The sequence below is a fragment of the Vidua chalybeata genome, chromosome 5 (genome assembly GCF_026979565.1).
Source record: "Vidua chalybeata isolate OUT-0048 chromosome 5, bVidCha1 merged haplotype, whole genome shotgun sequence".
Taxonomy (NCBI): Eukaryota; Metazoa; Chordata; class Aves; order Passeriformes; family Viduidae; genus Vidua; species Vidua chalybeata.
In genome coordinates, this window is record NC_071534.1 from 27,937,887 (window position 1) to 27,955,228 (window position 17,342).

The 17,342-nt window shown below is 40.5% G+C and overlaps 1 protein-coding gene across 1 annotated transcript in view; it reads right to left on the reverse strand.

The window, feature by feature from the left end:
• Positions 1–17,342, reverse strand: part of TMEM178B (transmembrane protein 178B) — a 205,413-nt gene that overhangs the window by 139,646 nt on the left and 48,425 nt on the right. The window contains exon 2 of the mRNA XM_053943069.1: positions 9,203–9,316. Coding sequence (XP_053799044.1) covers positions 9,203–9,316 — 114 coding nt within the window. The remainder of the gene's footprint in view (positions 1–9,202; positions 9,317–17,342) is intronic.

Below are 17,342 nucleotides of genomic sequence, written 5' to 3' on the forward strand. Positions count from 1 at the left end.
CAAATACATGATTATAACATGCTGCAAAATGGATTCTACAAGGAGGACTGATTTAGTGTGTGTCTGTGATGATGAGTAAAGAGCAGCTGGTACTGAACTAATGCATTGCTGAAGATTGTATCAGATTAAGCCAGTAATTCAGCTACCTCCATGTCCTCTCCCATAAAATTTTAATAAACCCAATCTTATGGGAGGAAAGACAAGACAGGGACCCTACTGAATTATTTATAACCTTAGTTATGTATGGCAAAGAAGCCCCTCTTAGGTGAGCAACTGATATTCTTCCATTGATTTTCCTCTCTGAGAATATGTAGGTGAGAATCAAGTTTGGGGGGGAAAAACCACAAAATACACAAGGATGCAAAGGGCAAGCCAGAAAAGACAAAGCTGATGAAGGCAGAGATGAGGGAGAGTTTGTATTTATGAAAGAGATATTGATCAATTGCACACACCAGTGGCAGACAGACTCAAATTAGCTGTCATAATTCCAGTGATGCAGAGGGACATGCAGGCTCAAGCTCCATTAAGTATAACCTTACATCCAGAGCAGCCAGATGAGATTTGCCAGACTGAACTCTGAATTCCCACAGGAGATACCTGCAGTTGATTTATATTCCTGATTTCTTATTCCCCCACCAACTGTGCAATCAGTTCCTGGAGGTGGGTAGGGAATAATTGAACAGCTAAACTGTGATTCACCCAGCCAATTAAGGAGTCTTGGGATGGGCCCCTAGACAAATCCTCAGCTTCATCTGGTCTTCATGGACCAGAACCACATTTGGCTCTGACAACAGGGCCAAAATCACAATGACTCAGTAAACACTAAAAATCTGAGGAAGTAAAACTGCATTATGGTTTCTGTATATTAATATTGACACATTTTATATTTTTTCAAAGCAGGAGAATGTCCTGATTGTACATAAGGTTTGGATTTATTCTGTACTTCAATGCCCAAAGAGCATCTCTGCACAACAGTAATTAAAATGGCAACCACTGCCTAGTAGCTATTGACATATAAAACTCACCATGTTTCAGCCTGCAATTTCTGTCAGGTCAAGGCCAGGTTGTTTGATTCAAAGTCTCTTGCCCCCTCTCTCACACTGGCTGCTATGATGTTTCCTTGTGGATGGTGCATGGCTTTGTGAACAAATCACACTAAACTCATTTCCAAAATGTTCCACTTATGTCTATCTTCTTGCACTGAAATAAGGAAGCACTTAACTCGTCATTAGTAACTCTGTATGTGGCATGTAATCACCTTGAAATATTTAACAGCCAGGATTTCATTTCACTAACATTGTGGGGTGGGGCATCAGACCGGGGTATAAACAAACTGGGACATAAATCATCATAAACCAGGCCTTAAATTGGTATATAAATCAAAAATTATAGAAGTCAGATGGATGAGACCCATTAGAGCCTCCTGTTTGTTCTTTCCTCTTCTCTCACCCTAAGAATGCACAAGGCATCATTCTTGATTAGCCAAGAGACAGAAGAACGCCCATGTCTCCCCCTCTGTGTCTCTCAAGAGGGAGAGAAGGGAAACAGACAGCTCTGTATGCATATTAATAAAGCTATATTTTGACTGGCTGAATGACTAGAAATTATTAGCAATGGTATGTTTTACCTGTCAACATCTCCACACTGCAACAGGCAAAAAGTATCTAATACTTCTTCTCAAAAAATCACTAGTGAGACTGGAGGGGGTTTGCTCTCCATTTTCCTGCACTCAGAACAGCTCTGTAAGTACCTTAATACTCTCTTCAACAGTGAAGATAAAATTGTCTTTTTTCTTGTATAACAGTGTAAGACAATGCAAAACATCACCTAAACCACAGTGAATTGAAGTGCCTAAACTTACAAATATAACAAACAAAACAAAAAAATCCAAAACCTATCAACATTAAGGTTACCAAGCCAAGCATGCCAAAGCTAGGAAATACAGGAATTGAAAGGGTCAGACCCTTTGAAAGGTCAGTGTGAAAGGGGAGAAGACAAGAAGCTGTTCAGCAAAGAGCAATCAGAGCAGAGATCAGTCAGATGGCCACACCTCCTCCTTCCTCTCACACAAGCGCTTTTCTCTTCATTTAGCCTAAAACTCCTTGGTGATAAGTCAGTCCAAGAAATTTCTTAAGACATGTTCCCTAGATGTGTTTTCCTCATTTATGCCAACCCAATGTGATTTGGGTGGCCATTTGAAGCTTGATACATAGTGTGGAGCTCTTATAGTTACTCTGAAAGTTAATGGGAGCTGTGCTGTGGAAATATGTAAAACTCAAGATTTCTTTATGTCCAACTGGACACCCAAAAACCCAAACAAGTTATCTTTCATTGTCAGGCCTAAAATGAAAATTATAGCCAACCACAAACTGTTATTAGATATTAATATATTTATATTTACATGCCCTTCTTCAATTCAATGACTAGAAATGTGACAAAATCCATGAAGTGGTTAACTCCATCATAGGATCAGGAGTTGTATGATCTTCAATTAAAAAGGCCAACAACCACACATTTAGCAATGAAAAAGAAACCAAACAAAGGCATCATTGAATGGAAACAGAATATCCCAGATGTATGGAACAAGGCAAGAGTATGTGATTACAGTTATTAAAGACTCAATAGTGAGTGTGCTTAGAGGAGAGAAACTAAGGCCAAGTATGCAGCCCAAACTGGGTCATCTCCTAACCTTACATGCTTGTATTTGCAACCTTAAAAGCACTCATTTGATTTCAAGTGAACTTTAAGCAAACAACAAATTGCAAACCCAGAAATTCTACTGTGGGGTTTCTTACTGATTCAGAAGAGTGGCAAGAGGGTCATCAGCAGAATAAGACTATCCTGATTTACCTGTGAGCCCCATTATGTGAGCTGGGGAAGAACCTGCTGGCTGAGGGAGCAGGATGAGACCTCCCCTCTACCAGTGTTTCACAGCTGCATTAGCAGTAGATCTACAGTAAGACCTCTGACTTGTGCCCTTTGAACAGGGCTTTGGAGGGGATCCTACACTTTCCTGTTTGTTCCCCACTTCACTCCAACACAGAATTTGACCATTTTTGCACCTTCTCTCTAAAATTGTTGCAATCCACCACTCCAACCATTTTCCCAATTGCAATGCTTAGTAATCCCTCATTTTACCTCTTCCAGCTCTCCAGCACTGTTTTACCCCTTTTCCCTGTCCTCATTTTCTCCCTTCCCAAATCTTGTCTATATTTGCTATTCAGGCACCACTGTCAGCTCAGGACTGAAGGGTCTACTGACCTCCTCCCTTACCCCATCCCTACTCTTCTGCCTCTAAGAAGCAAATAAAAAGTAGTATGCAGTTGGGAAAGTTATTCATCAGTGTAGGTATTAAGGTCACAGGCATATTAGCAGATCCTAAGATGAAACCTAGCAGAAGGCAATAAAATCCCTTACAGATTTCAAAATAGGTCTTAGACTACAATGCCAAAAAAAAATTTATCTTAGCTTGAAATAGCAGGATATGAAGAAAACCTTACAGCAGAGAGAGGGGGGAAATGAGAAGATCTGTCACTACCACCTGGTCATTAGCTGTGGGAACAATGAATGCAATGAAGATCCAACAACACAAGACCTCCAGGCATGTGAGCACCTGCTGCCTGACTAACCTCTGGGATGGCTGCCCCGTCTGTTGTCATAACCAATGCACTAAGGAATGACATCATACCAAATGGCACTGACCAGCAGGACGGGGCTATACTTCAGGGTGTGCTTCCATCTGGGGGCCCAGATAGCTAATTAAAAATGAAACAGGATTTCCATGTAGAGGCACATAGAGGAGACAATGAAAGAAAGGAGCAAGAAAAGTGGGATGTTGCCTATTTACTTCAATACTGTTTTCAGTAGTACCCGTGAAAAAAAATAAAGACAAAAAATTTCTGGGGTAGACCCTTATTAAAAATGTAATTATTCAATATTTATTGTTACTTATAATAGCAGATGGGGCCAAGTCCATAAGCTTGCTGATGTTACCAAGGCATCGTCAAGCTATCAATTGAGCTTCTGTGCAAATCTCAACTTCCTGTTTCATGGAATGAGAAGGCTTGGGAAGTCTGTAGAAATTAGAAGTCTGGACATTTCAAGAATTTGAACTACAGACATTTTTCTGACTGTTAATTGTTGCTGGATGTTTTTTCCAGTAGTTTTACTGTTTATAAAGGAAGTACTTGAGTGCTTTGCAGGCTCCTGCAAAATTCAGAGCATTAAGGCCAATAAAATCCACTCAACTTTCAGCATAGATGATGTATGAATTAAAATATTACCACTCTGTACACCCTGTAGAAATTATTAATTTCCTCCAATACTTGCTCTTCTCAAAATGTGCCAGGCTATTACTTTTGACTTTAGAATTCATTTTTTATGCAAATGGCTTTTAGACCACCATAAGCACAGGAGTGCTGCAGTTCCAGAGTGCAGATGAATGTTATCATTGCAATACAAAGCATTATGATTGTTGTTCTGACAATGCAGCTCTCCTCACTGATACTTTAAATTCAGAGTCCATGTCCTGTGGTCCTGCAGTAGAAACATGGGGGTAGAAGACAGGTAAAGGAGATCCCACAGTGCCAGGCAAGGAGTATTTTCAAAAAGCCTAGGAAATTCTGAACACTCAGGAAGCATCAGCTACCTGTTCATGAACTGGTTCACTCCAAAGCAGTCTGGTGACACAATTTCTAAGCTGTGCAGGAAAAAATCAGTTTCCATAGCAATTCCAGCCACTTCCTGCCCAGATGCAGCACTCTTCACATTCCTGGACACAAAACACAGCTGCTGTGGAAGACAGGCTGAGGAGGCAACAGCAATCTGAAGAAGAGACGGACAAATTCCCTCTTTTGTGGCAGTATTACATCCAAACTAGAAAACCAGGTTTGTGACATATAGGAAGGAAGGAAAAATAAAAAGCTTCTAGACCCAACTATCTACCTCACACAATAGGCTGTGTGAATCAGCAAAACAAGAGCTTTTGGAGACAATGAAGAAATTTTTTTTATCTCTCTTCTGATGTAGAGACTTTCACGCACTATAACACAAACCACTGGGAGTTCTGCCAAAGGCTCCAAGTGCCACGGAGCAATTGTCCCATTTTCAGCTGCGAAGGCAAGAAAAAGTGAAGAGGGAGTCATTGCACTTGTTCTCTAAGAGAAAAACAAATCTCACTCTTCAAGAACACACATCAGAAACCTGTTTGTTTGCAGCACTTTAAAGCCACAGTAGTTTCTATGTCTGCCTTGGAGAGAAGATGGCTCTTTTCCATGGACGTTAATTCTCAGGGTGCAGTGTAAGATTAATATAGAGTCTGGGTTGCCTATAGCCTACTAAAAAAATAGAACAAAACAAACACACCCACACAAAGCCAAACAGGGATGAACAGCATCAACCCAACATGTGTTTGTGGTTCCCCAAAGAGCAACAAAGACTAAACACTCCCTGGGCTTTGAGTGCCTTATCCCTCATTGGCTTTAAGGAACAAAGGAACAGCTTTGTTAGCTCCTGGAAGATGTTAAACTGAATATAGCATGTCCCTTCATTGCCTTGGAGGTACTGCCATTTTCTTTACAAACACAGCCTTTCAACTGCTTTGCCATAACATATCAGAAAACAGTTTCCTGAAGACTTTGGGACAAGAAAAAGAAGAATTAACATCAACATAGCCTCAACATCACAACATAGCCTCCCTTTTATTGTCAGCTTCCTTACAGCACAAGCATCCAGTTGAAATGCTTATTCTATCACCTGAAAACACTTCCCACCCCTCCAAATGCCTGCACCACATTCTACAGCTCAAACTCCTGCCATGAGCACATTCCCATGTTTTATGAACACATATGTAGCATAATGAAAGTGAACCTACAGGAACAGCATAAAACACATGGAACAATGTGTGAATAAATATAGACCTGCTCACATTTTCTTGGCTTTATACTGCAATAATACACCTCCATTTCAAAGAGCATCAACAATGCTGGTCTCCTTTTTCAGAAAACACAGCTATCAGGTTTTGCACTCAACGCCAGGGTCAAAGTGTGACAAGGTAAATGCCTAATAGTGACTCAGTCGTATCACTATGTCAGCATCTTCCATAAAGACAGTTACTCGTGCTCAAAGTTGTTGGACACAGCTTTTCTCTGCTTCTCTCTTCCCCTCTCAGCTCACATAGAGTCTTGTTTTGTCTAATTAGATCAACATTTATCTCCTGACAAGCAAGAGCTGACAATACTACAATCATCTTTCCCTCTATCCCTGTTTAACCAGAGAAAGTTGAGAGGAAGTGATTGCAGTGAAGACAAGTCCTATTTCCCCAGCTCATACTGCCATAGGCAATCAATTTGGAGCAAAGGTTCCATCTTGAAAATGTCAAACAGAATGAAAAAAAGATAAAATCAAAAATGGTAAAGTCAGCTCCAACCATTCCTGTAAGACCAACTGCTCTCTCAGGTTCTTCCAGCATAGCTAACAGCACAGCTAGAGGACTATCTGCTTTGTGTGCTGAATGGTGCCATGGGGTCCTCAGGCTCAAATTAACTGTCCCCTCACCCACTCCTGCAATTCAAGAGAAACTGCTGGAGCATCAGTCTTGCCTACCAGTCCAAAAAGAGCAGTTTGCAGACCATGGTGGGAGCCCTCTCTCCTCTGATCCCTAACCCACTGAACACACAAAACAACGGATTTCTTTCACAGGCACCACAGCTGACTGTCCATACATAAGAAAATACATGACTCAAATACAAATACAGAAAATGGTAACAGTGGCTTCAGCCTGGAAGAGACATTTTTGTTTACTATGGTGACCAAATATTCTGCTTTCACCTTTCCAGTTCCTCTGAAGTTCTCCAAGAAGCCATTTTGCCCCAGTGTTTTTTCAGGAGATACATTTTTTCCCTCAATCTCATGCAACAGGTCTGAAAAATAACCCATGGCAGGAGAAGGAAGATAGCCAGGCCTGGGCCCTGATTCTTTTGCTGTTTGTCACAACACTTGCTGATATGAACAGGAAAATATACAGAAGAAATTAATGGCCAGGTCAACCTGGAAATATCAGATTGACTAGTGTTGAGATAAAGTACCTGTGTCCTGGATGAAACTAGTCCAGAGGCATAGAGAAGGATCAGCTGCTAAGGCAGAGGGCTAAAATCATGGGGACTTCCTGAAGAGACCTATCCTGCTTGGTCTACTGCAATGCAAAGGGAGAAAAATCCCTTCAACCAAACCACAGTTTGAGAGATTGGTATTGGCCTTGTCTTTTAAAACAGGTTACTGTTTCTAGACTGGAAATAGTCATATTCAATTAATTCTTAAATGCAGTGACCTCCAGAACCACCAGTGGGATTACGCCATATATCAAAGCACTCTGTTGCACCAACTGCTCAGGAGAAGAGAGTTTCAACAAAGTATTTCTCTACTCCTCTGTCTTCAGATAGGTAGATGCAGATGCCAGTTCTATCTACATCTCACTTCTGAAACTGGCAAGAAAATTTGGGTCAGAAATACGAGGCACACTCAGTATATCCTCTACATGGAAGAGACAAGCAGCCTTACCTGGAGAGTGCCTCAGACCACACCAGATACATAAATATGTGAGCAGTGTCTAGACTGCACCTTTGGAGACTGACAAACGCCCTACCAACACTCAACACCTGCTGATCCTTAGATGAGCAGGTGTATAACCCTTTATTTGAGCTATTGCTGAGATAAATATTAATTTTAGAAAATAATTTTTGAACAGTGAGATTCCCAGCAGATGGTTGCTCATTGTTACTCACAACAGCAGCAAAACCACACATACACAAAGCATAAACCAAAGCTCCTTCCTACTGCCCTAAGAACTCTTGGGTGGTGAGTGCACTTTTTTGTTTTTGCCAATAGATGAGCATTGTTACATTTTACATCCACATGAAACTAACGCCAGCAGAGAAGACAGGTGGTAGGAGAAAACTTGAAGCAAACTGAACCTTCTGATTTCAGGGACAAAATAACATAACAGTATTTTGCAAGAACAGCCTCTTACCAACTGTGAAGAGGAATAAGTTCAATTATTCCTTTTTTTCATCATATCACAATAAAAATAGGTATTTCTCCACACTGACACATTAAAAAAAACCCAACAGGCATTTAGCAAGACCCTCTAGAATGTTCTTAACTCTTTACGAGAGTGTACCAGGAAGGCCTACAAGCATCAATGAACCTCACCCATGCAGGAAATAAATTATAGCATTGCACCTTCTCCTCCTCTGAGCTTAGAAAGACCCTCTCAAAGCAAGAACCACATAAGGGAGGAGTGAAACATACTGAAAACCATGGGAACACCAAAGGTCTGGCACAGTTCTCAAACTGACAGAGTAGAAGCTCACTATCACCTTTCAAGGTTCTCATTCAGAACCAGTATTGCTTCAACCACTGCCAACTTCAAGGAGATTTAACTGCTTGCACCAAAACAGAGCCACTCAGGACATTCATTCATGAGTCCCCACAACTATGTAGTAACAAGAACAGTCGCAGTGGTATTCTTCCTTGTGAAATTCTACCTCTTGCATTTTATCAGTGAAAACCCTTTTCCATCTCCAAGATGAGAAAGAGACAAAATTTAAGGTCAGCCAGTACATCCCAAAGCAATCCCATCCCTGTCAGATCTTGTCACTTCAGCAAGCATTACAAGTTGGTGACCACTGGCTACAATTATCACTGAGGGCTAAGCTCCTGCATTGTGCCTTAAAGGGTGCAGCAATTCTCTTTCAAGATCTTCAAAGGAGAGTGATGCCACACTCACACAGGAGCTGCTGGCAGTGGGACATATTCTACAATAAATGCCAGCAATGAATTCTCCTGGAAGCAGGAAACTCAGCAGCAATGGCATGAGAATCTGCTCACGTACAGAGCATTCCACTGAATTAAAAAATAGGGCATTGATTTTGTTATTCATTTTTGTATTTAACACAGTATTAATCTCTGCATACAAATGCCTTTTCCCCACTGCCACATTCTCATGCCTCAGCAGAATTTCCAGTCAGCAGCAGAAACAGAGATGTAGGTCCTAAGAACAAATCGATCCGTCTGCTGCAAAGACAAACTGTATGTGAGATGAGGGCTCTGAGCGGGCTGTCACTCAAAGCCTCTGCTCTCATTTATCAGGAAGCACCTCCCGTCTGCACATGAGGAGAAGGTGAAGAAAGGCAACAACACTTACGCAAGGCGTGCCACTCATCCTGGCGGATTGTCTTGGTGATGTTGTACGTAAGGTTCTTGGGGATGGTGGCTGAGGAGTAGTGGTACTTGATGTATGAGCACCGCTCAATTGCTCCTGGGAAAGGCAAAATGCAGAAAAGTGTGGTTAAATGAATGTAACATGTCCTGCCAGCTACAGGCCAGATGGGTTTGACAACCAAAAGCAAAGCCTAGGAGCAAAGCAATCCCTACCATCCCTGCCCACTGTGACAACCAGCACGTTCCCTGGTCCATTACACGTAAGCTCAGATCCAAACTTCTGATATGGGAAGTTTATCTTTCACACATTCCAGGGACCTTCCAGACTGGCCCTGGAGTAGCTGCCAGTGCCTGCTTTCACCATGAGATATCTGTATGGCAAATTACTCCTCCTTTCATGTCTTCCCTGAACTGTGAGCTAGCAGCTGCCATACAGTTAACTTATAGAAGCTATAAATTCATGTCTTAGCTTTCTGTGCAGTCATGGGCATGACTCAATGCCCATACTTCAGTAAATACACAAAGCAAATAACTTTGATCTTCCCTTAAATAAAAAGCAACGCAGAAAAATTATACATATAGGTAGTGAACAATTTACTAACCCTTTCCACCCCACAGCAGGGGGACACATGACCAGCAACACTGTCTCCTGAAGGTACCTAGACACTTTTACAGCAGGTTCAGGGACAGAATTCATTGGCATCCCTGAACAATGAGGCTCAGATGGCAGTATCAATGGTTGAAATGGGTAATTTTTTTTCCCCCTCTGTATTTTCCTCAGGATTTCACCTATTTCCATGGAAAAAAGCACCATGTGCTGCTTCTGAAGTCTTCCGGTCACATCATTACATCTCCTTTTATAAACACTTTCCTTCCTGTACAATAATTGCCCCTCCAGCATCTGATCTCATGGCATCTCTCTGCATAGTTAGCATCCTTAGAAGAAAGTCTGGTGTAGTCTGATGCTTTCCATGAATTATAGCCTAGCCAAATTTCACATCTGATCAGGCACCTGTAACTGTATAACTGTTCTTGTATTGATGAAAGCCAGTCAGGTTTCCTACATTGCTTTTGCCAGCATTCTCAGCTAACACTGGCTTTATTAGACCTTCTCACTAAGCTGTCAGAGTCAAAGCCCATGGAAGTCATTTTCCCACTAACATTATGTTATTTTGGCTCAGACCTTTGATAACTAAATAGGTATCCTTAATGTTGTTGGCGATGCTGTTTGTTACTAGCTACCACTAGTCAGAGAAGCAGCTATGCTGGAAATGCTTTTATGTATTAAAAATACATTAAGATGAGCACTCAATAGAATAAATTAAATGAAGCAATGAATTATATAAATAATATAGACCATTATACACAAGGAGGCAGGTAGAGGACACTGCCAGCCTGAACTGAAAAGGCAGACCCATTAGCCTTATATTGACAGTTCCACAGGGCAAAAAAGGCTTTTAAACCACTACAAATACAGGTTTCTACTAAGGGTTGTAAGATACTACTTGGCATGAACTTAGATTATAGACCATGGATTCACAGCATGAAGAAAACCCACAAGTTATTAATTACATCAGAGTCTACCAGCATCTCCCAGAGTTAGTGCAGTATAAACATTTGAGGTCCTCATTGTTTGCTTCTTGCAAGTATTCTTCACATTCTGCCTTTGACAGCAATTAGATTAGACAAAGCCAAATATTATAGGGGAAAAAGGCAAAATATTTACATATGTATCCGCCTGCCCTGACAGCATGATGGGCTTCTGTGTGAGTCTGCACCATCTGGGCACCAAATGTACGCCCAGAATTAAAGTTTCAAACTAAGAATAGTATTTAAATAAAGAGACAGCTAGTGTGCAAAGAGCTTTAAAAAATCCCCAAATCACAACCTTGCCTTCTTATAGGTTTTCCTATCCCCTTTTGTTAGGTTGCTTTTAGAGATTAGAAGCATCAGCAAGAAAAAAACAAATGCTTATTTGTCAGAAATTAATCTTTAAGTTATCAGATACCTGTCCAAACAAGAGATTTATATAGAATAGTAGAAAGGGACACAGAGACAAGATAAAAAAAAAAAGCTTACAGAAGGAAGGGAGAAAAACTCCTATTCTATTTGCAGCTTTTCTGGAACCAAAAAGGCTAATTTCTAGTAAGGTCCATCAGATTTCTAATTCTGCAAATACTTTTGGCGGTAACACAGCAAGTTGCTCAATATCACTTTTATTGCCAAAGTCTAAAGCAGAAAGATTATGGGCTGAATTTGGGTCATCACTTGACCATTTCCATAATTTTGGGCTCATGCTTACTTCCCCATGGCTCTAATGAGACTTAAGCACACAAAAATAGCTTTGGGACCAACTAGGGTGGGCAAATAGGGCATGGTACAGCACTGGGCATGGCAGTGCACAGGGCATTGAAGCCCTGCCAGCTCCACCAAGGAGCAATGGTGTCCACTCAGCAGAAGGCAGTATCTTACTGAGAAACTCAAGATTTTTATGGCCCAAAACAACAATACTTGTAATTGCTTGGTATTTAAACATGAACCACTTGTTTAAACCCACTCTCACAAGTGTAGGAGAGTGACTATGCTGAGTCAATGCAACTACATCAGCCTATATCTAACTAGACGGGACAATCAGCTTTTGAACTTAAGAAAAACACCTTCAATTGCTTGGACCTGGCAAGAAAAATTAGAAGAAGGTGAGTTTATAGGCAGTGATGATTTCATACTTCTGATGTTTCCTTAGTTGTTCCACACAGAACAACTTGAACACATCTTGAACAATGTTCAAGATGCCCAAAGATCTAAGTCCTGGAGGTCCCTATGAGAGCAAAAGCATCAAGAATCAGAACTACTGCTCTGCTGGAAAGCCTTCTCAGAAAAATGCTACAAAATCCTTACCTTCAGAAGAATTACTAGCTATGCTCAATCCAGTCTTTGGGATAGGAAGCAAAGCAAGCTTTCCCTTCCATACTCTCAATAGGGTAACTGCAATTCATGGAGCATCTCCAGCCTTCAGCACAAACTTAGACCAAATGCAACTGCAGCTTTGCTCTGCAGTCTGCTCCCATAACTGGGAACGGTATTTATAGAGCAAAGCAGTGAGTGGGTTTTTTTTTTAGCTATGAGCTGCCATAGCAAGAGTTATAGCTGGCCACAAGAAACAAAAACCACCACAAAGCTGCTCCAGGGACAGATGCAGTATAGCCTATATTTCTCTGACCAGAGGGAAATGCTTGCTGAAAATCCTAAAGAAAAGTAGCTGACATCTTCCAATAGAGTGCTAAGAAAAGGATCAGCAGAAGGATGCAACTAGAACCACGCAGAGCAAACCTCTGCCATACCTTCATCACAAGCACAGATGTTCAGGGGATTCAGTAGCTGTTAACTGTGGCTGGCCACCCCCTGTTCCTGCAAAGGTCAGATGACAAACAAATTTGAGATAAGGAAACTAGAGATAGCTTCATTCTGAGCAGCTAAGTATTCACAGCAAACACGCACCTCCTCTTACTGACTCACTTAGCTGCTCAGTTTCCTTCCCATATCTGTTGATCATTGCTCCATACTATCACCTTAGCATGTAACACTTCCTCTCCTCTCCATTACAAGAAAAGCTTTTAACCTGGGCCACAGGAGAAATACTACCTGAAAACCCTGGGTTTTTTTCTGTTCAATTTTCAGAACTTTACCAACTAAAATCCAGATGTTAGTTCAGCTGCCACTGCATTACTGGAGCTGTAAACACCATCTCAGTAGAGGCCTTAAACTGTTTGGTAATGCAGGGAATGACTGAACTATTATCCCACTCTAAACAGAAGAGGGTTGAGATCAATTAAGGTCATAGTTCTGATGTCCAGAATGTATTTGTCTGGTAAGTAAACACACAACTTTTTCAGAACTTTTGGACCAGTATTTCTTGATCACCATCTTGCCCCCACCACTCCCTTAAATATAATATTTAAACTCTTTCAAACTGCTCCAAGCCACAGTTTTTTCCATGGCTAATTTTAAAAATAGAATGGAAATTCAAAATGCCACCAAGGTATTGGTTATTTCTATTGTAAATTCTGGATCTCGAAAGCAGCCAGAGGCATTTGGCCTGGTCAGTTTGACTTCTGCAGAGGTGGTTGCCAAGTTTCATGAATTTACAGTGTCAGTGTGATTGTATGGTTTAGTATTCTGCATAATACAGACCAATCCATCTGAGAGCTGGTAACAGAAAGTAGTCCTTGACATGGTCTTTCATCAAACTCGTAACCTGTGAGAGCAGTTGGGTGACAGTAATATCACTTCACGTCCAGCCCAAGATGGCAGAGTTACTTGCATGGGTTGAGTACTCCTATCTTGAGGACTAGAATATTCCACACTTGCCCCCTGCCTCAGCTCTCAGGGTTGCAGATTGTGGAGCCATCCTTAAAGGTTCAACTACAGATTAACCAAATGCCTGTGAATAAGTTGCCTTCAGTAGCTAGAGGACTTGCAGATACACATAAAATTTTCTCTCACACTAAGATTCTTTGCATCAGTCCCTAGGTTAGAGCAATCAGGAAACTCAGATGCAGGGAGCCATCAGCTCACTCACTCTGGATGAACTATGGTGTAGCCATTCCAGACTCCACAAGCTAGGACTGAGAGTCACCTTGCATTCTGTAACATGCAGAGATCTGAACCAGGGAGTATCCATTCTTCTCTTATAGTATGCCTATTGATTTCTAAGAAAGATCCAGCTGTAAAACTAGTATTTGTTCTACTACATTTCATATCAAAGCTTTTGATATTATGAGCTTCCCTGAAAAGATTGGTGTGGATATTCAAGCCTTTGCTACCCCCAGGCAGCTTTTCCTTCTTCTGTGTTGCAGATACCCCTGGATGAACTGTTTTGTAGTAAGCAATTCCACAAAATTCACCCTTTGTGCTAGTTCTAATTTTCACAAATCTGTTTGAGAATTACTACACAAACATTTCCTAGTAAAAGAAATCTTAGCCTCTGGCTTGCAAACTGCACTCACTACATATATTTGTTCTTCATTATGAGAGACTGCCTTCAGTATGAATGATTACCTTAATTCCATGGTTTGGTTACCATTCCCTCATTGGGTGACTATCTCCATAGCAAACAAAGATGTAGATTAGCCATTTAACCTCTAATTGTTTCATATTATCTTCAGAAAATCTGTAGAGCAGAGGAAGTTCATAGTGGGTTGTTTTTCTTAGCATAACATTTCAGTAAGGTTTCCAGAGGCTACAATCATAGTTAGGACCAAGATTTGGTTACAAAAAGCAACTCTATGTGGCATATGTATCTACTATTGTCTTAAAAGTCTTCTCTCATCTAGAAAAGTTCATTGTTTATGTGAACATTTTTGCATCTTTCAAACTAGCACTGGCAATTCAGGCTGGTGCCATTTCAGAATTATCACCCTCAGATGTATGTGCTGCCCTCAGTTACTTTAATCATTTCCTATGAGTCATCAAAACTCATCTGGAGGCACCTTAATATAGGCAAGACTTGCAGTTTGAGCATGAATTAACTGGTCAAATTAAAGCTTGGAGGAGGATAGAAGGAGAAATTAAGTTCTACTTTGACCAGCTGCTATGACATAACTGCAATCAGAGATTGCAATCAGATTGCAATCATGCAATCAGAGATGCTGACTAGTTAATGAACTCAGGATGACTTTTTTTAATGAAATCAGATACTTATTAGAAAATATTGCAACACCTTTAACAGGAGTATTTTGTTACTTCTGGAGTAATACTAACCATGAAAGTACTGGTTACATATTTTTTCCAGATCTATAAATAGATTAATACCAAAAATGTAGGAACACTATTCTTCTGCATTAACTGCAGAATTATTTATGTTAAAAGGGATCTCTAGATGTCAACCAGCCCAACACCCTGCTCAAAAGAGGCACAACTTCAAAGTTAAAATCATATCCAAAGATAGCTCATGTTGCTCAGGGCCTTGTCCAATCAAGTTTTAAATACCTCCAAGAATGGAGGTGCATATCCTTGAGCACCTATTCCAACATCTGAACGCCCCTGTTACCTAATCAGAAATTCCCTTGGTGTCACATTAATATTTTGAATAATACAATACCTCAGAGTAAAGGGCTAAAAATCTAGGAAGAATATTCAAGAATCATTGCCTTAATCAACATGTTTTGTTAATATTCATTAACTTATAAGCATAAATAGAAGTCAATGTTCTAATTAATGAAGCTCAACATAGATTTTCAGTTGCAGCATGGGCCAAACTATTAGAATATAAGACATTTCTTCCCAACTGGCTCTGGCATTATCCTGCACAGAGGTTCAGCTTGATCTGCCAGTAGGACCTGTTGCTACTTGTCCTAGATAAAGTGAAACAACTCCTGGTGCTCATTGCTGCTTGCTTTGAGCTGTCAAGGAGTTGGGCTGATGCCTCCCTTCAGTTGATGAGGTGGAGTTTCTGTCTGTTGGGTTTAAGACTCATTGCCAGCCCCTACTTGCCTCCCCTGCACGTGGATAGAGGTGCACAGTCAGGTTCTACTCACCTTCTGGATATCTGAGTAAAATCAAAGAGGGATCTGCTCCAATGCCCTTTCCCATTCACAGAGAGACCCAAGGGTCACGTATTGGGAGAGACAATGAATATGTCTATGGCAACATGTGACATGGATCAGGAGAGCATTTTTGGAAATTACCACCTGATCATGTCTAGTTACCATGCTTTGGTTCAGAACACCATGTGCTGTGAGATGATGCTCATTAGATTCTTCACAAATAAAGTTAAATCAGAAGATGTGCTGATGGAAATTCAACTAATGGTACAAGAGCAGAGCCATTTTGAAGTAACATCCTCTTCTTAAAAACATAAAATGAACATTAGGTCCTAAGCACAAATTGTTTCTTTTAAATTCAACCCTGCCATATTGCACAAGGGGAAAAAAAAAAAAAAAAAAAAAAAAAAAAAAAAAAAAAAAAAAAAAATATTCAGGTCACCAGACGGAAAAGTTTTGTACAGCCACAAAACTTTATTCATCTCTGACTTATTCTGATGCCTTTAAAGAATAATTTAAAAACTGTGTTTCAATTGAAAGTCTGAAAAACATACTCTGAAAATTCTACAGCATTTTTCTAAATTTCATAGGTTTTTTTCAGCTGAAACCACCAGCAGCAATAGACTGTTTCACAAGTGGTTCTGTCCCCTTGCATGCTTTTTGCTTCAGAAAAAAAGTTTCCACATGAAACTTTTTAGAAAACAACAACTTTCTAACTGTACTTAAGAGTAACTATAAATGTACTTACAAGCACATTACACACCTATAGATTCCCTGTGGGGTAAAACGCAGAAAGTCTGCAGTGCAGCCTGTTAGGCTGCCAGTGGAAAATGGATATTCCTATATACAATCTTATTTAAACTTGCTTTTTACATGTAGATGCCTTTACTGATCACCAAAAAATGCAATGAACACAGAACTTCAGGAAAACATACTCCAAAGATTGCAGCATCCTCTGTTTTATCTGAAGGAAAAGCTTGCCTGTATTCACTGGGTAGAAAGCAACTGAAAGGATGAGATGTAAAATAAATATTTTGTCCACAAAATGGCACATACCCAGAAAATACATTAACAGAAAGAACAGCTTAAAGATTCTCACTAGAAAAGAGAGCAAACTTTTTTTTCAGAGTGAAAAGCAGGACCATGATGCTCTTTTTTCTTTCCAGTTTTCTTCTACAGCTCATCTCACTTAACTTCCAAATAAAAACTCTCTCAGAGCCTTTAGCTTAGTCAAACTTGTTAGGCAATGCTCAGCTGGTAAATCAGTCTTGTAAAAAACTTAGCATGGTGGATCTTTTCAACCATCCCCCCTTGCTGTACTATCCATACAGAAATGGGGTATTAGACAACAGTGTGCCATTTTCATTCTTACCAGGTCATCTGGGATGGAAACCTGCCAGCTCCCTTTCAGTACTGTCCCACTAGCACTAGATCTCTAGAGATACAGCAAAAATCAGATACAGTGCACACATGAAAAGGAAGCCATCCCTGAAGATAATGAATCTCCAGACACACAACAGCTGTGTTGTGTATGGGCTTTATGTGACCAGATTTCACAGAGCAACTTCCACAGATTTCAGA